Source organism: Chionomys nivalis, chromosome 17, assembly GCF_950005125.1.
Source record: "Chionomys nivalis chromosome 17, mChiNiv1.1, whole genome shotgun sequence".
NCBI lineage: Eukaryota > Metazoa > Chordata > Mammalia > Rodentia > Cricetidae > Chionomys > Chionomys nivalis.
The window spans coordinates 10,996,269-11,020,079 of NC_080102.1; the positions used below are offsets into that span (position 1 = coordinate 10,996,269).

The 23,811-nt window shown below is 34.4% G+C and overlaps 1 protein-coding gene across 1 annotated transcript in view; it reads right to left on the reverse strand.

Annotated features, from left to right (window-relative positions):
* Csmd3 (CUB and Sushi multiple domains 3) overlaps positions 1–23,811 on the reverse strand; it is a 916,841-nt gene that overhangs the window by 312,295 nt on the left and 580,735 nt on the right. Inside the window, exons 17-22 of the mRNA XM_057791849.1 lie at positions 21,712–21,850; positions 18,544–18,731; positions 16,062–16,250; positions 11,198–11,314; positions 6,545–6,760; positions 4,266–4,454 (exon numbers count right to left, since the gene is read on the reverse strand). Coding sequence (XP_057647832.1) covers positions 4,266–4,454; positions 6,545–6,760; positions 11,198–11,314; positions 16,062–16,250; positions 18,544–18,731; positions 21,712–21,850 — 1,038 coding nt within the window. The remainder of the gene's footprint in view (positions 1–4,265; positions 4,455–6,544; positions 6,761–11,197; positions 11,315–16,061; positions 16,251–18,543; positions 18,732–21,711; positions 21,851–23,811) is intronic.

Here is a 23,811-nt window from a genome sequence, read left to right on the forward strand (position 1 = left end):
TTGATTGTGGCTTGAGTACAATAAAGAGGGTTTTTTTTTTGTTTGTTTGTTATTTGTTTTGTTTTGTTTTAAACAATGGTTCAAAACATGTGCTCAGGTATCTGGAGCATTGGTCAAATTCTTCTGGTCACCACCCTCTAATCATTCACAAGTGAGGTGGATGCTCTGGCTGTGAGCCGAGAGTGGAGGCTGAACTGTAGTTGGAGGGGAGGATGTCGAGTCGCCAAGAGCAAGAATGACAGACAGTAGGGTTATTTGAAGGCTAAGTGCAGTAGAGAGGCTAATTTTGTTCAGGAGTCTATGTTCACTTTAATGAGTAAACGAAATGATGGAGACAGATGAAGGCAAATTTATCTATTTAGAACTAATCAGCTAACAAGGGTATAGTGACACATACTCGGCTTTGACCCCAGTACTCATGAGTATGAAGTAGGTGCATCAAATGTTTCAAACCAGTGAGTTAGCCAGTGAGACTCTTGTTCCTAAACAACACTAGAGATTTAAGACATTTACTTTCTTTGCTACATTGAGTCAGTGTTACCTTAAGAAAGTGGAAGGGAACCTTAGGTAGAGTGGAAATTATAAATAAGTTGTCTCCCAGCACACAGTTGTGTTTTTCTCTATCAGTCCACATGTTCTTTAATGTACCCCTTTAGCAACCACAAGCCATTAGATTATGCTTTTAATAAGTGCCAATCTTATTACCTCATCTCGTTACCTCAAGGGTTTGTGTCTATTTAAACAGTAACCGAATGACTTTGGACTCATTTGTTTTGTGCACAGCACATATTGCCAAAATCCTTTTCAGAGAAGAACTCAGAAAATTCAGGCACCTTTCCAAATTTGTTTAGCTAATAATGACTTATAAAAAAGCAATTCAATATATACTGCCCCAATTTGCTTTCTACATTGATACATGGCTGCATTGATGATTCATAGAAGAGTCATAGTTAGCCTACAATGATGAGGAACTTATGCCTATAATTTCTTTAAGGAGAACTTACATTTTTGAGATGGACTAGACATAATTTTCTCAATGATAGATTTTTTTTTTTGTTTTTGTGTTTGCTTTATTTTATTCACTTCAGAGCAGGTGTGGGTTCACAGAGACATAGGTATGGTAGGGTGTTCCCATATATGCTGTTCATGGGCTTCCTTCCTTTACCAACATGTATTTTAAGCTACAAAACCCAATAGCCATTATTATATGTCATCTAAATATCAGAAAGAAAGAAAAATATGTCTGTTTAATGTAGTGATCATTTTTCTTATTTGACTCATGATAAAGAAGACAAGATGTTGTTACTTGTTCAAGATCAGAAAAAAAAATAATGGCATACGAAATTAGATACAGAAGTAGATGTGTTAAATGGGGATTATGAGTAAGAGTGAATTAATGTCTGTAAACTGACTTCTAAATGTATGGGCTTCTTAAAATGGGTTGACTCTTGCCGAGAGACAACTCATTGCCCGTATTGAACTTGCTAATCTACTTTACAAAATATGTTCTACCATTAGTTACTTGTTTAATTGCAACATGGTCTGGCTTTGGATTCTGGTTCATTGGGATACCCAGTACAGACAAACATATTTACTGTTTTAAAAGATGGCATATGTTCAAACCAGATGCAGTCCTAGCATGGAGGTGGGAAGTGGACACATCCTAACCAAGAATCTATCTGTAATTAACATCTGTTGGGAGAGGGAAAATCAGTTTTCACCAGTGAAGTATATGCACCCACTGGGTATATCTATCAATCACACTTCATAGACCTTTAGTAATGAAAGATTTTGCAAAGTAAAGTTTACACTTTATAGCAAGGGTGGAATTTAATAATGAGATATTTGCAACGTGGCCTGCTTTTAGTGTGCTCACCTTATATAAGTTTTCTCTGCTGATGAGTAAAGAATACTTACTAAGCAAAAGTAAAATGGAGAGTTGGATTATGACTGAATTATAGGAAGTGAAAAGTATAAATAACTTGAAAGAAAAATTTGTTCAAATAAAATGCCTTTGCAGATGGAGCATCTGGCTTGATATGATGGTTCATTCCTGTCTCCCAGAAATCTAAATAGGGTAAGAAATCAAATTTAAAGCTAACCTGATATAAACAGTAAGTTTTAGAGCCCTCAAGTTTACAGTATTATGCCCTACCTCTTTCTTTTATTCATTTGTCTATCCATCTGAAAATAAAATAAAGTAAGGCATCTGTTAAGATGAGTAATGTAAAATGATGCAACCTGTTTTTTTAAATCTAACTATACTGCTCATTGAAGATTTCTAAAAAATAAGAGAATTATACAGACAAATATGTGGATCTAGGATTCAAAAATGAACATATTTGAATAAAATATAAACAAATCAATGAAGAAAATTTACATAAATTATAGTATAATTTTAAAAGAATATTCAATAGCTTAAATTCATTAAATCTTGCAATTTAATTACATACATAAAATAGAAAATATTGAGGTCAATAGACACAATGGTAATTTTCAATCAATGTAAAAGTAGGAAGAACTGTTTTAATTTTAAATTGAAAATGAATAATGAGTCGTGGGAAATTTGTTTTCTAAATTTGTCTAAAAGGTTTTTTTCATACTTCCAATTAAAAATTTTGATATAATCTAAACCTATTCTGACAAACAGTTTAATAATATAACTTTAAATTTCTTATTTGTTTTTTAATATTAGATTTTCAGGAATCAATTTATTAAAATAAATTTTAAATGTGGATTAAGCCTTTAAAATGTACATATAAACATTTTTCCTGAGCTAATAGCAATTAGAGGAAAATATTAACTTGATGTGACTTTGAGTCTTGAGTTGATGTCCCAGAAGCTATAATGGATGGCTGGACACTACAGGGAGACTTATCTTTGTACAAGTCATGCTCAATCCTACCACTTACAAACTTGATCTTAGGTAATTATTTAATATATAAGGCTCAAGTTCTACCAAAAAAATATAGAAAAATTTGGCATTGCATTGTGAGAAATAAACAGTATTCTCATGCTTGAGGGAGTCTAGCATACCCTCATTTGCTGAAGTTCTATAATTTTGAATTATGCCCAATTATAAAAGTTTCCATATAAATATTTCCACCTATCTTTTTCTTTTTTTGAGATGGCTCAGCTGTTAAAGGCTAGGCTCACCTAATTTTTTTTCTTATATCAAAATAAGCACTGATGATTATTGAACAATCAGTGGTCTGAGATTGTTCTTCTCTGGAGTTTCTATTTTAAATATGGAAATAACTTCAATATTAATGAAAAAAACCTACTTATTTTTACCTCTTGTTTAGTCAAAGTATCCATTTTAAAAATTAAATCAGCTCCAAGCCTTTTATATTTCAATTACTGCTAATCTTTATTTCACAACATAAATAACTATCTTCGTCCACTAATTACAAACCAATAGGTGCCTTAAATACCTCTTTTCTGAGATCTGAGTAAATTGGCAGCATGGGGCCCATGGGAAAGGGTTAAAGGGGAGGGGAGAGGCAGGGAGGGAAACAGAGAAAAGCGTATAGCTCAATAAATCAATAAAAAAGAAAAAAAAAACCAAAAGTTCTCATCTGTTTGACACATTTTTCTTGTAATTTTTTTCCTGTGAATTCCAACATATTGCCAAAGAATCATTCAGAAAACACTATCAAAATAATAGAGAATTCACTTTGTGGATGTTTCTATGGAAATGGTTCAACGGTGTTTTCTGAGTGCTGGTCCATTTAATAATGGGCCAGTTTACTTTTCTAAACATTTATCTCATCCTCGACTTGATAGCTCCCATCTCATTTGAGTGTTAGTTATCAAAATAAAAAAAAAATTAGTCCCGTAGATCAGACACTTGGGTACAGGATACACACTGCATGAAAGGGAGCATTAAGAAATCTAGAAGTTAATTTTAACTCTTAAGAAGTGAATCCATGTATTATTTCATGTTTTGTGATTTTTATCAATCTGTTTATCTATCTATAAATCATCAATGTATTTATCTGGTAACTGCATATCTGTTTCATTTGTTCTTTATTATTGTTATCTGAAAATAAATTTAGAGGCATAGTTGTTTGATTGTAGTAGCAAAATAATTGGGGTACACCAGATCGCCAAGTTGAAAAGAAAATAGAAATACTAATGTGAAATAAATGGAGAAATTCAACATAATTTTTCTTAAAAAAAAAAAAAAAAAGAGAGTGTGTAACCATGCAACTTCATGGACAGTGACTACACATACAAGCAAATGAAAGCAGCTGACCACGTACCCACACACCTTGGCAGAGGTGCACTCCACACTCGCCGGCCACCGCCAAGACAGATGATCTCCGAAGAACCTTCCAGTCGGTAACCCGATGAGCACGAGAAGGTCAGAGTATCACCAACCCCAAAGCTGAACCCAACTCGGCTACCGTACTGAGGAATTCCAGGGTCTTCACAAGGCTCAAGATTATATTCTGTAAAGGGCAAACAAGTCATCCAGAGATAGTGAAAAGAGAGTCATCATTTTAAATACACTTTTGTTCTATTTCGGCCTTTATTATATTATGTATAAGAGCAGTAACGCACGATGGGTCACATCGTTTTCTTTTGCTGTGTTATATCTAATAACTAAAAGAATACGTTCACGTGTGAAATTCAGTGACAACGGGGAAATGTTACTCGAGTGAGAAGCTGAAAATGTAACTACAATCTCATGAATTTTTTTTTCAGAATTGGAAATCTTTTCCACTTCGCCGAGTTTTGAATTATAGTAATGACATGAGAGATGGGTATTTTCAAACAAATGTAACATTTGCAAAGAAATCATTATGAGCAAAAAATAAATTACAATTCATGCAACTGTTTTAATTTAATGGTGATAGATCTTGTGCCTCTAGTGTCAGGCACTTAATTAAGGCAGGTTCTGAAGAACTCCTAGCTTCAGACGGAAAAGTTGGTGTAAGAACGAGTACCCCACACTGGCAGTGATTAGATGGTGGATTTATACAGGAACCCTTCCCAGGCAAAGAATGCACGGAGTGAAATGCACAACTAAAAAGTTCCCGAAGTAATACAAGGGTTTGGATAAAAATTATAATTTATATACAACTTTAAGAAACAGTTGACCTAAAGATATTTCCAGAATACTTCTTTTCCAGTCATCATGGGAAAAAAAATCAGGAATTACTTTTCACCTTAATTTTTTATGTGTGAATTATTTGGATGTATTTTAAATATCTATATTTGAATTGATTACACTTATTTACTAGAGATTATAGATTACTGCAATTATTCTTGTAGCTAAATATGATAATTTAAATAAATACCTTTATAACAATATCCACACTTGTATATGTGCTTAAACACATGTAAGAACTTTATTATAGACGAAAATTACATTTGCATCATTGAGCATTAAATGTAATGTTCTCAATCAGACTATAATTATTTACTATTTCATTATACTATAATGAAATAGCTATTTATCCCATTATAATTATAAAATACAACTTCATGTGGCAGGCATAATTTTTTCATGATGCTGCACCTAATAATAACTTTTCTTGGAACACAAGTCATACTAAAACTGGGCTCTGGAATTAGGATCCTTGTAGGATATTCATACTGGAGTTGAAAACAGCCCAATAGCATAATATTCCTATCACCTGGAGAGAACTCCTACCCAGTGAGGGCTTTTTGCCCAGCACTGAAGGCTTGGATACACAGCTGTGATTTTCTGTCTTTGATTTCAACTTTCCCGTAAGTGGTAACACTGCTTTGGGAGATTCAGGGACAGATGGATTTCTCTCGCTCACAGTCTGGCTACAAATGTAAAGAAGTGAATATTTTCTATTGGAAAATATATGTTGTTTTCTTTTAATGAGAGTTTGCAATACCATATGAAACTTTAGGCAAGGAATTATTCTGACAATATTATTTGTTTATAAATGATGCTATTCTATATGAGAGCCTATTCATATTTACTTTCTTGTAGATTGTATACTCCCAAATAATGAAAATGATATATAATATATATAATGAAATTTATTTTTTAACTTGGTCAGTCAGTATATGTTCATAAGACATGCAAAACTAGATAGACTTCACTAGTTAAGTTCACCTTTTTTTTAGTCTAACTGAAATAGCAAAAGCCAATATTTTAAAGATATATGTATATATAATATACTTAATACTTATATAATCCAAATAGTAAATATAGAAATACTCTAAATTCTGTAGGTATGTTAGCTGATTTTGACCATCAAACTATCACATGAATTTTATAAAGGAAATGAAATGATTGTAACTTTAGTGACTTTTTACAGAAAATATTTACTCACTTCTTCTCTATTTGGCTTTTGTTTTATGTTTCACAATGCATTACTACAGATAATCCTCAAGGCATTTTAAACTTGCCAAGAGGTAATTGTTTTCTGTGTTTTTCTACTTTAAATGTTTTTCATCTTTTCTGTATTCTTTTCCACTTTTGTTTGTCATGTTAATAATAATTGCATAAGCTTAATTGCTTAAGATTTGCTAAAATAATTCTTGAACATTTTCTTACCAGAGAATGTGATGTTGAATCCTTCATATGATATGGAAAAATCTGAAATGAAGCGCAACTGAGCCCTGAAGTTTCCATAGAGACCAGCGTTGATTGTTGAAGGAAGTTCAGAACCAGTGAGGCGTGCCAGAGGCTGGGTAAAACTACCATTCTCCGTGATCAGTAAGTAGTCATGGTGGTCTTCTAAATGAAAAGTGTGGAAGTTGAACTGCACACCTGTGGACAAAAATTAGCAAGAAAAACATATTGGGTCAAGCATATTAGTGAAGGAAATCAACTTTTAGCCTTCATAAGCTTGTTTTTTTTTTTTCCAAAATAAAGCCCATTGCCATCGTATTACAAATATACAGAATAATCATTATCTTTTGTGCATCTTTCAGTTTATTTATCAACAATATTCAACTTTCAAATAAAGCTAATCCTAGTTCAGACAAAATAGTCAATACAGTGAGTTATTACTATTTATTTATTTCCATACCTTCCAAACTTTCCTTATAATATTGAAATGTGGCATAACTCATGAAATTTATTGAATTTTGACTAATGAAACACCCATTTACCAAAAGTGCCTGAACCAATGAGCACATTCATGACAGTAGTGCAAGAGACAGCCAATCCCTGAACTTCTAGCAGCACACTCAAGTTGTTAGTTGATATATATGCTCTTATAGCTTCTATAATTGAGTTATGGATTAATATACTTTGGGGTCTGAATAGTGCTCAACTTAAGATATATGTGTTTTATTTATATTATTACATACAAATGTGGGTTGCTTATCGATCACATTCATTTACCTGCTTGGTGTTGATGATTATTGAGGGGCTTTGCATTTTTTGTCATGAACATGGTTGTGCCCCTGGGAATATAAAAATACTACTTTGGATGGACACATCCATTTGGTTCTGCGCATAGATGTGAAAGAACAGAATGACTGGCCCCTGAGGGCGTGCATTCAAGAAGACTGGTTTTACCAAGTGGCCGTTCTGATGTACATTTCCATAGTCGTGCGTCACCATGCAGCTCTGCTTACACCTCTCAGTTTTATTTCTGTGACTGAGGAAGGATCAGAACAAAGCGAGTGACAGTGGGATAAAATCTGAGAAAAATGAACATGTTTATGTTTGTATTAAATGTCTATTAAATGTGCATCGAGTTTCAGGGAAAAAAATGAAGATTTCTGCGAAAAATTGATGCCGATAGGGCCATTGTCAAGTAGTTTCTGGTTTTTTAATTTTGTTCTATTTTGTTTTTGTCTTGCTCTTTCTATAAATAAAATGATTTTCCAATGGGGGAAAGGAATACCTTAACAGTAATTAATTGTTGTTCATTTATTTTTAATCCTACAGAGTAAGTATTAATGTTTAGCACTTCAGCAGCATTTGACTAGGTATTGAATAAAAGAATGTTGCTATTTATCAAACAATGAAATAAACATTAAAATCTGTTTACACTACTGCTGTAAAAAAAATAAACAATTTCTTTAAAGTTCTCCTAAGAGTTGATTGATTAAAAAAGTTTAACTGAGAACATAGAACATCGTTCTGTAATGAAGACTAAAATGTGACCTGCGGGAAAAGAAGCATAAAGCAAGATTCCAAATATTCCTTAGAGCGCTATAAAACATCTTAGTATAAGTTAAAACAACATTATGGAAATAGAAGTAACAGTTAGTCAATTAGTTATTAGAAGTTTTAGAAGGCAACAACCTACAAAGAAGTGAGTAGTGGAACAGGACTGAAACATTAGACATGGGGAAGGAGACAGGCAAAGGTACAGTTCTAAAAGGGGAGTTAGAAGTCCCTGGGTTTAAAATTACCAGAGAATGATGATTCAAGATGCTCTACTATAGTAACTCATGTTAGATATACTCTTGCAAATGCTTGACCCGAAAGCCGAAATTAAACTGATGTCTCAATTTTTGTTAGTCATTTTGCCAACGATAGCCTTGAAGGTAACTTTTTAAATTTTTTATTTTCCAACACATGTACTTAAGATACCCGTTTAATTGAGTTTAACTTAAATGTTTTCTGAAGTAGATTTTATTTTTCGCCAGCTCTGTCATCATAAGACAACGTAGGTATAGCTTATTTTTGGTTTGTGTGTTTATTAGTTTTATTCTTTGATATACGGTAACCTTATATAGCTCAACAGGGAATCTGAAATCACATTCCTCCTGACTTAGCCTTCCGAGGACTGAATTTAAAGACAAGAGCTAACATGAACAATTTGAATTAATATCTTGACGTATTAAAATATACTTAAAAAATTTAATACATATTGCTGTAAAATAGAACCGGTGTAGGCTGAATGACAACATAATTAAATTTCTAAACTATTACTATTCACACTTAAGTATGAGAATATTCTAAAAGTATACTGCAAATAGAAATGGGATGCGATTACTTTTAAAATTCCATCCCAGACTATTGAAGTCAAAATTGAGAATAAAACGGAGGTATAATTATATGCCTATTATGAAAGTAAAAAAAAATCTGTTGAATGTATAATCCACAATGTTAGGTATTGGGGATTCCTATAACTTAAAGTCAAAATAATCTAAAAAGATAAGTTATATGATTAAAAACGCATTGATTAGTAGTATGCTGTAGTCTTAAGACTTAATGAGAATGGGTATAGGCTTCTCTAAGGGAAACTCCCTGGAACATATGTGTTTGGTGTAGAAAGCTGAAACCTTTTAGAGGTAGGAATTCCCATAACTAGATCATTTTCTGAGGAGCAGACCTAGAACGATAGTTTGATGTTTTAGGTATCATTTACATACAGTTTTTGTGGAGGTGTTCTAACATCAGAGATCCAATCATGTGTAAGATTTCGAGAACTGATTATGGTTTTCTAAGGGAATAATTACCTTTAATAGTAACTAACTAGCCTTAGAAAGACGGCCCACTATGATTCTAGACACCAAGAGGAAGAGGTCAGTGTAGTCTAGAGAAGTGTAGGCGGTCCTCTTTTCCCAACCTGAAGTCCTTCCCATCACTTTGTCTTGCCTTTGGAACAGTGCTTCAAGGCAATTTTACCAGCTCTTAAAGAACAGCACCTAAACTTGCATCCCTGCCATGTAAACGCTGATTTAATTAACACTTACAACCTGTGATAATGTGAAACCTTAAGTGTTAATTAAACCTCTGTTTACATAGCAAGCAGTGTGTAGCTCTCCATTTTCTTGTATAATACCAGGGAGCTTATTTTAAACTCCATTAGTCCACCTCACGGTGAAATAACAGGATGCCTTGCTTGATTTCCAACAGAATGTTCTGTATGCTAAAATACAGCACAAACCAGTTTTATAAAGTTATGAATCTTACTGCTTCTGCTACTTTCTGTATTCTTGTTTTAACAGGTTATCTTAGTAACATTTAAGTGACTAAGGAAAACTACCTAAAAAAGCCCACATCTAAGACTAACCTCTCAATAAGATGGTGTAGAATTTTATTAAAAGTAAAGGTCTCTTATAAAAACACAAATTTACATTTACCAAAAACAACTTCGACTTGAAAAAACTCTGACAGTATTTACTCAATGCTAATTTTTACTTTTTATTCATTAGGGTTTTCAATGGCAATAATAAAATATATAATCACAGTGTGTCAACAATTAAAAATGGAAAATTACTTAAAATGAGAATTTAAAGATCATTTTATGTTTTCAGGTAAATAATAATGGATCCTTATTACTGTAATATTGTGGGGTAATAATCTTTTCAGCGCTACCATTTAGATGAATTGTCTTGCTAACTTTCTAGTATCACTCCAGTTGTATCAATTCATCACCACATCCTACATTGTCTTTCACTTGCATGCTTATTTTTAAAATCAACATCTGCTATGCACATAATTTTAAAGTTCATCTTAATGATGTGAGACATACTTGATGTTCCATTCTTGATATTTGACACAGAAGTATTCATGGAATTCTTATACATGTATATGGAGATACCATTATAACAATACTTTATAAACAAATATACATAAATGTGAATTAAGCTCCATGTAATGCGGATGTCTTTCAGGTTTCATTGATGAGATAACTCCAAATACTATTAATTTTCTATACGACAAGAAGAGGAAGATAAAACTAGTAAAACTTTTATTTAAAAATGAACATGATGTGATATTCTAGAAAAGCATATATACTTATCCTACATTTTGATGTGGGATTCCCCTCTGTGCTATGAATATATTTTGTTACCATTGTTTAATAAAGAAATTGCTTTGGCTATGGCAGGGCAGAATATAGCTGGGTGGGAGAACTAAATGGAATGCAGGGAGAAAGAAGACAGAGTCAGGCAGACACCATGTAGCTGCCTATGAAGCAAGATGTGAGATAGCAGACCTCCTGGTGGAATATAAAACAGTAGAAATGGTTAATTTAAGATGTAAGAGCTAGATAGGAATATGCCTGAGTCATTGACCAAACAGCGTTTTAATTAATATTTTTTTTTTGTGTGTGTGTGTGTATTATTGTTTGGGTTTGTATGGTCAAGAAACAAAAACATGGCCTCCATTTTCAACAAGTTTTTTCATTTTGAATTTTATGTTCATACTTACCTAGTTTTGAACATAAAAAAATGGCTAAAATACATAATAGACCCAATGAAAACTCAAATGAGAGTCTTGAATTAAACAACTTACCTTTTCCATGGGTTACATCAACTGTCCATGTACAATTCAGAGAGTTCGGATAAAATTCTGGGTAACCCGGTGATAAGATTGTCCCACTAGGGCCTCTCACATCTCCTCCACATAATGCTGAAAATACAGAAAGAACATAACAGTCAGTCACATTTGGAGAGGCAGAGGCTGAACAAATCTCTTATCTCCTCTCTTGAAACAGGATAAGTCCCATTATGTTTGTCTAATCAACTTCCTCATAATAAGAGGAGTGTGTAAAGACCTCTTCCAAATACAGCAAAATCCTCTCATCCATTGCAGCACCAGGGAAGAAAAATGCATTAACAGTCTCGGAGCATTGTGACTGGCCCCAAGAGAACATAGTTTAGGATTGCACATTTGAATTTGAAGTATATCTTTACTCTGTTCTAATTATAAGCAACGTTTGCATAAATTAATGGTCAATTAAACAGGAGTAATTAATTGTTTAGCGGCTTCCCTTATTACACACTAAAAAATGAGTTAATTTTGTAAAATTGTTTTCTGTATATTCCTGGAGGGATATGTGTCGCACATCATGGGATTCCTTCTAAGGCAGTGAAGTAAGTTGAAGAAGCTTTGAAATCTTCTGAGCATCCATATTTCAGTGAGAATGAATATAATAAACAAGGTGGGATTCTTGCCTGGACACAAAGTCACAGCTACCTTGATGACAGAGTTTGTAAGCAATATTTCAGAAAAGTCAAGGCAAATAAATGTTCAAGATCTGCCATTGATTAAATTAACTGAATCAATATTCATGTACTTTGAGAGAAATGTTTATATCTTCTACCATATAAAAGTGATCAATGCCTACAGAATACAATAAAATCACCAATTAAGTAATTTTATCAATGCTAAAATTGAAAGAAATCAAAACTAGATATAGGTCAGGATTTACTTGCAGAGATGAGGAGGACTTATTTTGCACCTGGATCTATGTGCTTTACCCATAATAAAAATTATGGTTGGCATTATAACTTTAAATATTTCCTACTTGTTCAGATAATAATTTCTCTTTTCCTTACTCTCAGTGAATATTCATTTCTCATACCAACTATAATGCTTTATCGGAGTCAGCAAACCTTATACTTTTATACAACTATAATTTTATCAGTCCTAGGATATAATGATCCCCTGACACAGACCAAGTCAAACAATAAGAAGTGCTGCCTTACTGTAGAAACTAGTCTGGCTATAGACTCCTAAGGTGGTTTTTTTCAGCACTTCATATTGAAACACTGAAGAACTCTTCATCTTTTATTATTTTGAAGATGTAAGTACACATGCTGTCTTCCTTGGCAGGTCCTCTGTGCTATCAGCTCTCCTCTTGGAAAATGCCTGTTTCCATAGATTACCCAAATGCACAGAGAAAACTCTCAGAGGAAGATAAAATTTGAGTCCTTGCTTATTATCAGTGGAATGCTATGACAAGCATTCCACTGTGCCTTTTTAGACTTGATGAGCTGAATGACAATTTCTGTTTTTATTTTTATTCTTTTTTTTAGCATCAGTGAGTGTGTGGTTTTGTCACGTGTAATCACAAGAGTGACTTATATGACTGGCATCATAGCAAGTGCAGGGAAGATGTGCCAAATGATGGTTCTTTTGAACCTTCTTTTAAAAACAAATTGGCATAAAGTAGTTCCTAAAATATGATAGCACGGAAAGTCCTTAAATATTTAATCATGAAATGACAAATGTGATCTTCCCTCATAAGAAGGACTACGTAGAGGTGTTGAAAATCATGTTGTAAATAGAAGGTGCAGCCTAAACTGAATAATACATAGATGAACCGGCTGTAACTTTTGACAAAACACATGCCACTTCACTTATCACTGCATTTTTATAAGTTTGTAACTGAATCCATTTTATTTTCACAGAAAAGAGTAAGAAAGCAGCAGTGGTTACTGTCATGCAATTTGCCACATCTAGGAACTTTCCATCAAGAGAAGTCTATATAAATTTCCATGAAACTATATACCTAGTTATAATTCATTTTTAATATAATGGACATCCATGGGAAGAAAGCAAGTGTGTACCTTCAGACTTTTACATGATTGGCATTTTCAACACGGTTCTTTTTCCAGTTTACAATAAATTTAAAATGGAAATAAGTGTGGAGGTTCCTCAAAAAGCTAGAAATAGATGTACTGCATAATACAGCTATACAATCTTAGGAATACACCCTAGAGTTTCTACATCCTACTACAGAAGTACTTATTCATTTGTGTACATTGCTGTTCTATTAATAATAGCCATGGAATGGAAAGAGCCTAGGAATTTATAACTAGATGAATAGACAAGTAAAATGATGTATATTAAGTAATGTAATATATATTATTCATCTGACAAGAAAATGAAATTCTAAAGTTATCAAGTAAATAGAGTTGGAAAAAATCATTGTGAGTGAGGTAGCCCAGACACAAAAAGATTAAATTCCCCCATTTTTTCTCACATGTAGACATCAGCTTTTAGACCTTGGATGTGCATATTTCATTTAAAATACACACAGTCAGAGGTTTTGAAGGGAAGGAAGATAGTACACACCTGTAGAGGGTTAAAAGAGAATAATGGAACAGGAAGAGTTAAATGAGATGGAGGTTATGAGGAGAGAAGAGGGTGAGAAATATAGAGAAGCATAATTAATATTATTGTTCACAAACACTTTAAGAAGTCATATGAATAACTATTGATGAAGGTTTGTAAAATATAAACGATACACATATAAAATGAACTTACCCTATGATGAAGTAACAATGCCTTCACTAGACTCCACTGTCTAATAAAAGCTGCACAGCAGGTTACCCTAACTTCAGCTGTTAGCAAGTAAAATCAGAAAGTCCCTGAGTATTATAGGCTATCGCCATTGCTTAGTTACCTTTTATAGTTGACTAGTAAAATACTGTTGCTAAAAACATCATATACTTGGGAAAATGGAAAAATCAAGATGATGTTCACCTAGAGGTCTCCTCCCTACTGGGTAGCTTCCATATCAGTAAAAAGGGTTATACCCGCTGCCAGAGGGGCCAGGAATCATCCTTTTTCTCCAGCCAAGAATTCTGAGAGCTACTATAAAGATCTAACCTGAGCAGGTACACCCATCAGTGCTATCATGACATGATTGTCTAAGGAATAACTCACAACTTTTCGACTGAATGCAAGGCCAATTTCATAAGTTAGATATATTTTTTTAAAGATTTATTTATTTATTATGTATACAACATTCTGCCTCCATGTATGTCCACACGCCAGAGGAGGGCGCCAAATCTCAGTACAGATGGTTGTGAGCCACCATGGGAATTGAACTCAGGACCTCTGGAAGAGCAGTCAGTGCTCTTAACTTCTGGAATAGTAATTAGGGCCATGAAACTGTCTATAGACAAGTCATAGTTATTAGAGAAGATTGTATTACTGTTACTCTGCTAAAATCATGTGGTATTAAACTGCATTTTAACAAACAATGTTTATACTCACAGATTAGTGCAGCCTTCCAGTATCATCAATGAAACTTCTTTTCCCAGTTTTTATTTCTTTTATTAATTATTTTTTCTCATATATTGCATCCTGACCACAATTTCCTCTCCCTCTTTTCCTTCCAGTCCTTCCCCTTTCCTCTATTCTCTCCCTGAGATCCACTTTTCCTTTACAAAATGACAGGCTTCCCTAAACTATCTCATATTAATACTGGAGAAGGCAGCCTCGTAGAAGAAAAAAAGGTCCCAAAACGAGCTGCTACCACTGTTAGGAGTCACACAAGAACTCCAAGCAACACATCCATAACAAACAAGACAGACCCAGACTGTCTCCCCACTGTCAGTTCAGTCCCTGTGAACCTGTATTGTCCCTGGAAAATAGAATTTGTGGGTTATGTTCTCAAGGTATCCTTGAGCGCTCGGCCTCTCACATTCCTTCCTCTCCCTCTTCTGTATGATGCCCTGAGCTCTGCCTTATATTTGGCTGTGGATCTCTACACCTCCTCCTGTCAGTAGCTGGGTGAAGATTCTCTGATGATGATTACACTAGACTCCAGTCTATGAGTATAGCAAAATGCCATTAGGAAGTATTTTACAGTAGTTGGTAATTACTATAAAACCTCCAACTGGTCAATGGCCAAAGAATAGGTGACAATGGAGGGCTCAGGCATAAGTGAGACATCTATAGAACATTCCCTTCTCCTCCTAAAATGTACAGATAACTATAGAAGAAACATTGGGAAGATAGTATGATCAAGAATTTGTAAAAGATAAAAAAAAAACCTTGCATTTTCCAGAAATGTTAGGTCACTAGCAGTTACAAACTCACAGTAATTGTGTCCTGGTGCACAAGAAATGTCTAAGATCAAGCTGGAGAAATCTCCAAGGAGGGAAAGGTAACCATGCCTGGATCACCTCTAGATGAGGAGCTATTCTTAATCTTTACCAATACAGGAAGACTCTGTTTTTTGTTTTTAAGGCTGTGACCCACAGTAGGACTAACATCCTTCAACGAAAGACCACACCTGAGTGAGCGGAAAGGAGACTTGCTTCCTTTTTTAAAGCTGAGGTTATAAATTTGAATCAGTAAAGACTGGGAGGGTGGATCTGGAAGGAGATTTGAATTGGGAATGAACCTGGTTAAAGTGCAATACATCAGATCCTCAAAGAATTACCAAATATGTTTTAAAAACCAAACTTTAAACAAGGGGTAAATATTACTTACTATCAATGTTCTCTATTTATCTGTTAAGTAGTATTGACAAGAGTTGTCAAAATTCAAGATATTTTTAGGACCATGTTTGTGAAAACTGTGTCAGTTTCTTTTGGTTTATGAACAGGTGTATTTTGTAAAATGAATGAATTCTTACCATCACAGGTTGGAAGTGGATGGCTCCACCAGTGGTTTTTCTCACAAAGAAGGGGCTCTTCGTGACTCAGTCGGTATCCTGGATCACAACTAAATGAAACAGTTGATCCAATGGAGAAATCATGCCCATATCGACGGCCATGGACAGGGATGCCAGGGTCCAGGCAAGAGTATGTGTTCACTGTGACACCTGAGAAACAAAAGTAGAAAAGTCAACAATTAGACTGATGCGATTCAGGTTTTCTAAAGGGATTCCTAGTTAATCAAGCAACTGTAGTAGATGAATTTTACCCACTAGCATTGCTTAAAGCCTGCCTGGTAGCACCCAACAGAAAGTAATGGATGACTGGACAAAATAAGGTGTTTCACAAAAAGTAAACTGATATTGAGTCACTAGGAGCGACAATAGAATAGAAGAGAAATAAATAATGGTGTATACTTAAAATAACAATACCTTATAGCATAGCAACATGTTTCATATATTTCATATACAAGAGTTACTTTTCTTGTAAAAAATACATGGAAATTTATTGTACTATATAATTTAGAGCTTATATATCCACTAACATAAATAAGTTTATGTATACACACAAAGATATTTATACTCAGATATGTCATATGTAGTGAGTCAGAAATGTATACATTTTTGTAATATTTGTAAAACAGAGGTATATTTCTAAATAAACAACTAAGGAGGTCCTTTGGGGTTCAATCCAAACGTCCTTTTCGGGGTTAAGACTGGATATGACAACAAGTGAAATAAACTTATATATTAAGAGTTTCTGAACACTTTCACAGAGTTCTCTAAAGAAGTCTCTTTTTTCCTTCTGCCGCTATTCTAATTCTAATCTCCTATTTCTAATTCCTCTTAGCTTTTAATCTCCTAGCCTAAAAATTCTCTTTATTGCTGGAGCATTGAGGTAATAATAATAATAAAAAAAGCTGCAAGAGTTCCCTCTCTTTGTTTGAAGGCACATTCATAGCGTGATCAATAAATATCTGAGCTATTTACAACGGCAACGCAAGGGCTTCAAGGTTTCAGGGGTAAGACTATAACCAAACCAGGGGGAAGGTACGGTGCCCATTAACAAACTTTGAGATACAGGTCTATTTTCAGCAGACTCGGCAAGTGAAGAATTGGCATGCTTTTCTTAGGGTGCCTTGGACGTCAACCTTAGTTGGACATCTGTAACTCTGACCTTGTGAAGAGCTGTAAGGTTTTAAACTTACAAAGCGTCTTTAGTCTAGTGTGAACTTGTTCTGGGTAAAAAATGAGCTAATTGTGTGCAGTTGGTCAGATCAGAAGGAACAAAACAAGGTTTTAAGTGTCTACAGTCCTTGTGGGACAAAGAGTCCTGGCTAGAAAACATGTCCTAGTGTATTTTCTATATATCAAAATTATACAACTAAATGAAAAGTCATCTTTCTGACTATCCACAGACATTTGTGTCCACAAGATTAAATGTAATCATGAGATTACTTATACAAATCACATGAAATTATGCACTATATTACAGGTATTGGGGAGACACCAAGCTGCCTTAGCAAATGTGAGCAATGGTTTCTGGAGTCAATGGTCTGCAGGCCTTGGCTGGATGAGATTAACCTCCATCAGAGAATCACTCCTCTGGTGGATTGACATTGAATAATCAATTTCCATATGCTGTATATTTCCAAGCCCTCTGACAAATGATAGTATTGAAAAAGTTAAAGTAGAACAATACTATTGCATGTATATTCATAATGTGTAGGAGGGCATGGTTACATCGCCGTGCAAATGTGGAAGTCAAAAAACAACTTTATGGAATCCTTCTCTATCTTCCAACTTTATGTGGGCTCTGCAATTCAACTCTGTTTGCCAGACTTGGACAACTAGAGCCTTTACCTGCTAAGCTATCTTGCGCACCTTACCTGAGACTCTTAAAGGAAGCAATGAGCTCTGATTATTATGAACTGATTCCCACACTTTGAGCCACAGCCTGTTTTAGCAGATGTTTTCTGTTATCAATCATATGCATATATATTTTAAACTTTAATTTTTATATATTTAACCTTTTATATGAAAAAATGAATATTTTACATTGACAATGTTTAAAATTCTTGTAAGTAAAATATGATAGAAATATTTTAGTAAATACTAAAAGAGTCCTATTGTTTCAAGTATACCAAACTGATAATGACTGAAGGTTAATTTGCTACCCTAAACCATACAAAACAATTTAAACATGAAGGCACTGAACTTATTTGCTATTTCTGACATAGTGTTTCCTTTGAAAGGAATATTAGGTAGCAATTCTTTAAAAATCCATTGTACCATTTACTTGAATAACATATTTTAAAACTTTATACTTATTATTTATAAAAAGAAACTTTAGTTTAAAAGAATCAATAACTAAATATCTTACTTCTCTTAGGAATATGAAAATAATACCATTTATGCAGAAAGCAGAATGGGAAAATAAAGAATATTTGCAGTTACTTACTTTCATAATGAATCTTGAATCCATTATTGGAACGGCTGTTGTCTGTCGTAAACAGAAGGTATATAAAGTTACTGCTGCTGAACAGAAACTGTGGCACTTGTGTGCCATTGTAAGACCCAAGCAATGGTGACAGAAGATTTGGTCCATCGTGGACTTCCAGAACATCATAGTTTAGTTCTGTCTGAAATCTAAAATGCAGAGATACAATGGAAAACATTAGAAAACATGGTGGAATGGACTTTATTAGTTTAATGACTCTACCATTAAGGTTTATTTTTTAACCCCTTTTTATCATTTTTGTTTACTCAATATATAAGGTATCACTGAAATATCTGTCTGTTCATACAGGGATCTTCTATGTGAGAGCAACCAGTCAGAACAATGTGTACTTATACTCCTAAGAAAACTGACTTCTGGCTGTAATAGGTTATCCTTAGTAAATAAATGACCTTATCGTGAGCTATCCCCTCCTGCTATCTTCAAATCTATGAAAACTATATTATTTTATGTTCCTTTTAACAATAAATATATTTCAAATCTGACCTCTGCTTTATAGAAACTGACACATTTTATAGAGTGCTTTAAAGATCTCCAAGTTTTAATTTTATCTCTGCTGTGCATGTCTGTACATGGGGTTGTTAAGTGTTCACAGACTATGGAAAAAGCCACTAGGTTCCCTGGAACTGAGTGCCAGGTGGTTTTGAACTGCTTGATGTTGGTGCTGGAGACAGAAACTAGGTTTCCTCCTAGGGCTTAAAATGTTCTTAATCACAGAATCATAAAAACATATTTGATAAAAAAAAATTTAAAATTAAATACAAGGCTTCACACTTTTTTCAAATATTTTAACTTTATATAGGTCATTATGGTATATGTTTTTTTGCTACAGTATTCCCTGGAAACCCTCCTGACTCTACTCTCCCTTGTCTATTTCTTTCCTCAATTCACACTCCTGTTCTCAATAACATATGGAGTAGTAGGGCCAGACCCAACAATTCCCAATGCTTTCTTGTTTCTCAAGATAATATTCAGAGAATAAAAGAAACATCAACAACTTTTAAGGTCCATATACACAGGAGCAGTTAACATATGCATGCCCCAATTCAAGTGAATTTAATTTGCTAATCTAATGAATAAGTCCTGTTTGCTCAACAACTTGAAGTACTTGCTCATCCATCTGTTGCTAAGTTACTCCTATCCTTGTCAGTCATTACCAGATGATCATCTAAGGTAAAGCTTTTCTGACAAAAGGCATGGGATATATTAAATAATCAAGAGTTTTCAAGAGGGCAGAGGAAATGTGCTTTATATATATTCCTGTCAAAGAGTTTCCAATGAAGACTCATATATTGCAGTGAGAGAGAGAGAGAGAGAGAGAGAGAGAGAGAGAGAGAGAGAGAGAGAAAGAGAGAGAGAGAGAGAGCTCTACAGGTGAAGGTATTTGCCACAAAGCCTGAGTACCTGAGTGTGATCACCAGGATACACAGGAAGAACCAGAGTGTCAGCCTCCCCAGGTTATTCTCTGATATTCACACATACCCACATACACGTGCACAAATGTACCATCCCCACAGGAACTATATAAACTTGACTAATAGAAACAAGACCTTTCATGTTTTCATGTGAAGGAAGGTAAAAGAAACAGAAACAAAGGGATCTAGTCCCAAGAGGGGCATTTTAGTTAAAGGATATTATGTATGCATGCATGTATGGAGAATGATTGAAAGAAGACTATTAATATGACTGTGCTCTTTTTAGTCTGAAATACTGAGGATATCACTGACATATTTGTAAGTTATTGTAACAGCCATATGGCAATGATTTTTTTTTTTTTTTTGCTCACACCTCTGCGGTGGATGTGGCAATGATTTTTATATTGATCCTGATTCAGAGTTCAGCATGCTGGGACTATGAGGCATGCCCCAAAACATTCAGCTTTCAAAGTTATTATGAGTTTAACATCTACACTCCAGGCAGAACATTGTGGTTTATTTAGAGGATACTCAGTCTTCAAGTTGATCCAGGCTTATATAATGAGTTGGTGCTAACCTGAGCTATATAATATGACATTGAAAATCAAAATGAAATAATAAACTTAAATAAGTGTACAACTTCATGCAGTAAATTATGCTACATACAAATCTGCATGTTGAAATGTTACCCCCCATATCATGAAAATTATATGATGGAGAATAAATCTTTAAAGAGGAAATTAGACAAAATGAAATCATGAGAGTGGATATCTGTCCAGCTTATCTTTTTCACATATGTGAAACAGAGACTAAGACATAGAAAGATAACTACATACCTATTTATATGTCTACTTATATGATAGTTGGAGCAACAATTATGTGGATAGAGGACAGAGCCAGCCAAAGAAAGAGACCAGAACAAAGGAACCTTGAAAGTGATCTTAAAATCCTATTCCTTAGAATTTTAGGAATATAAAGCTTTATTGCCTAAAGCACAGCATCTTAAACTAAGCATGCTATACTCTGAAACTCATGGTTTAATTCTATGTAAAAGAAAATGAGCACATCCATTGTGGAGTATCAGTTTTTGCATTTGTCTTTAACAGATGGTAAATTTTTATGTATTACAAAAGTCATTTCAAAGTATACTATACATGATTTATCATCACTAAACATTTCATTCAAATACCTAATTTTTATGCGCATGTAGCCAGGCTCATATAAAAATCTTGGGCAAATGGAGTCCCAAGGGGAAAATGGTGACTGCATCCTGTATTTACTTGGGTGATTGTGTGATAGCACCTGCATGTGTGTGACACTTGGAGGTGGTATTAAATTGGGTTTTCTTCATAGCCCTTTTGCTTCTGGAAATATAACAATTCACAAGCCCTTAAAAATGTAGGACAACTAAACTCATCAAATGAAAGGTCATACGTTCATATCTCAGCATTTTTCATATGTACAGCAAAAAGGTCTTGCATATCTTAATAGTAAAGTTACAACGGTAAACAAATAAAAAATTAACTTGAGATCAGGCTGAAAGGTCAAAATGGGCAGACCTTCTAAAGCTTTCAAGATTCAGCAATTGACTATTCTAATCGAATTATTTATTGATATAGTAAGGGAAACAGTGAATGTCAACTGGTTTAATATCTATTCATTTCTGCATAAGATAGAAAAAAATATTTGCAGAGACCTTTCAAATGTAATTTTGATAGAGTGTCCGGGTTCAGCTTCAATCACCCACTCACAATTCAAAGAGTCTTTGTAGTATCCTGGCCATCCCGGGGAGAGAATTACTCCACTTGGAGCAGAAAAGTGGCCACCACACGGAGCTGAAAGAAGAAAGCAGAGAACACAATAGAATTTTCAGAGGAAACTATGGAAAATCTCTTCAGTTCTAACACATGTCTACTGTTCTTTATTTTTGAGGCAAGTTCTTGTTTTTCTGCATCTGTTACCACAGTACTTACTTTGTAGCCCCATTTAAACAACACACCCCAACCTCCGTGCTTAGCATTCCGAGTCGCGAGGTGGCAGGTACGTGATACTTTACCTAGTCCAACTATGATTTTAAATATCTCCCTTAACACATTCATTAATATTGTTATAAATACTATTTTAACTGTAGAAATCCATGTAGTTAATCCTTGCTGTGATTAAGGATTGTCCTTTGCAGAGGTAATATACTTATAAACTTGTTAAACAGCTACACTTAGGAGATTAGCTCATACCTAGTTATACTCAAGTCTCCAGGTGATTTCTTTCCAAACCTTGTGTGTGCTCTGTTCTTTATCTTCAGTTTGATATGATACATGCATTGTAAGTCTTCAGTTCCCTCTTAGTTTCTTCCTTGTGTTGTCAAATTTTCTTAATTCACATTGTCTGTATTGTGAGCCTGCTTTATTCCAGAGTTGCTCTCATGACTTATACAGTTATTTGTCTAAGGATGGCCCTTATAACCTCGAATGTTGCAAGGCTAAATCCCCAGATGGGAGGACTGTTTTGGAAGGGTTAGGGGATGTGGTCTTGTTACAGGAAGTGTGTCACTGTGGTCCACCTGTGAGGTTTCACAATCCCACACCATTTCCAGTGACTCTCTGTCTTGTGCTTGTGAATCAGGATGTGAACTCTCAGCTACTGCTCCAGTGCCATGTCTACGGCCACGACCCTTGCCATAATGGTTCTGAACTCTAACTAACCCTCTAAACTGGTAGGCCCCAAATAAAATCTCTGTTATATATACGTTGTCTTGGCCATGACGTCTATCACAACAACAGAAAGGTAACTAAGAGAGTTTTCAACACTAGGACTTCACCCCCTATTACCGTTTCTCACCTGTTATGTTATCTTTTGATGTGGCTCACATATCAGTATGCTCCATATTTTGCTTTTATCAGGTCTCCAATTCCTAGACATGTATTTTGATCTGCTTTATTTTTTATACTAAATTTAATCTTTAACTTAACTCTATAATTAATGTTGTATTTTATTCTCTGTATTTCCTTAAACTCACACACAATTGAAACCACAGAGTCAGCATTGTTAGAATTTTCTGAATATTAACATCTCCGTGTAGAGATGAATAAACAGCCTCATAAGAGAACAACTGACTAATGTTCTATAAGTCAGAAAAGACTCAAATCATTTTCTCAAAACTGCTGCTACATTATCATCTATGGAATTGCTCGATTATATGACCATGTATATGGCATTTTAAGTCAGAAAGTTCAGACTTATTTTCCTTACTTTTATTATGTTTAACTAGTAGTCCAGTATCCAACCCATCCTGAAATTGATCATTAGCTTTCCAGCTACAACACCCATCCTACTTTAAATTAGCCAAAATTTCATCCCAGGAGTACCAAGGAGTGTCCTATATAAAATACCTCCTTATCTTATGCACTCACCGGGCCTGTCAACCACGTTGTAGCTAGAACAATTTACCTACTGCTCTTCATTAGTTTTTCCCATGTTGAACTACATGGCTTAACTTTTGCCCAGCCTGTGACCTTCTGCCCTTCAATATACATTGGCTACATGAATATGTACTACACAAGAAATATACACAGGACAAAACTTAAATTACAAGATAGTTTTTAAAATATACAATATTGACCAAGACAAGAAATAATCAAATATATTTCCAGGCCTCAGTACAGTAGAAACTATCCCTTTAATACTGTGTCTTAGTTTTATTAATAAGTGGTGAGGGGGTTGTTTCATTGTCTGTTAATCAGGCATCCTGATGTGTGACTGTGATACAGCCAAAAGTATCCCTGAAACCTCGGGCCAC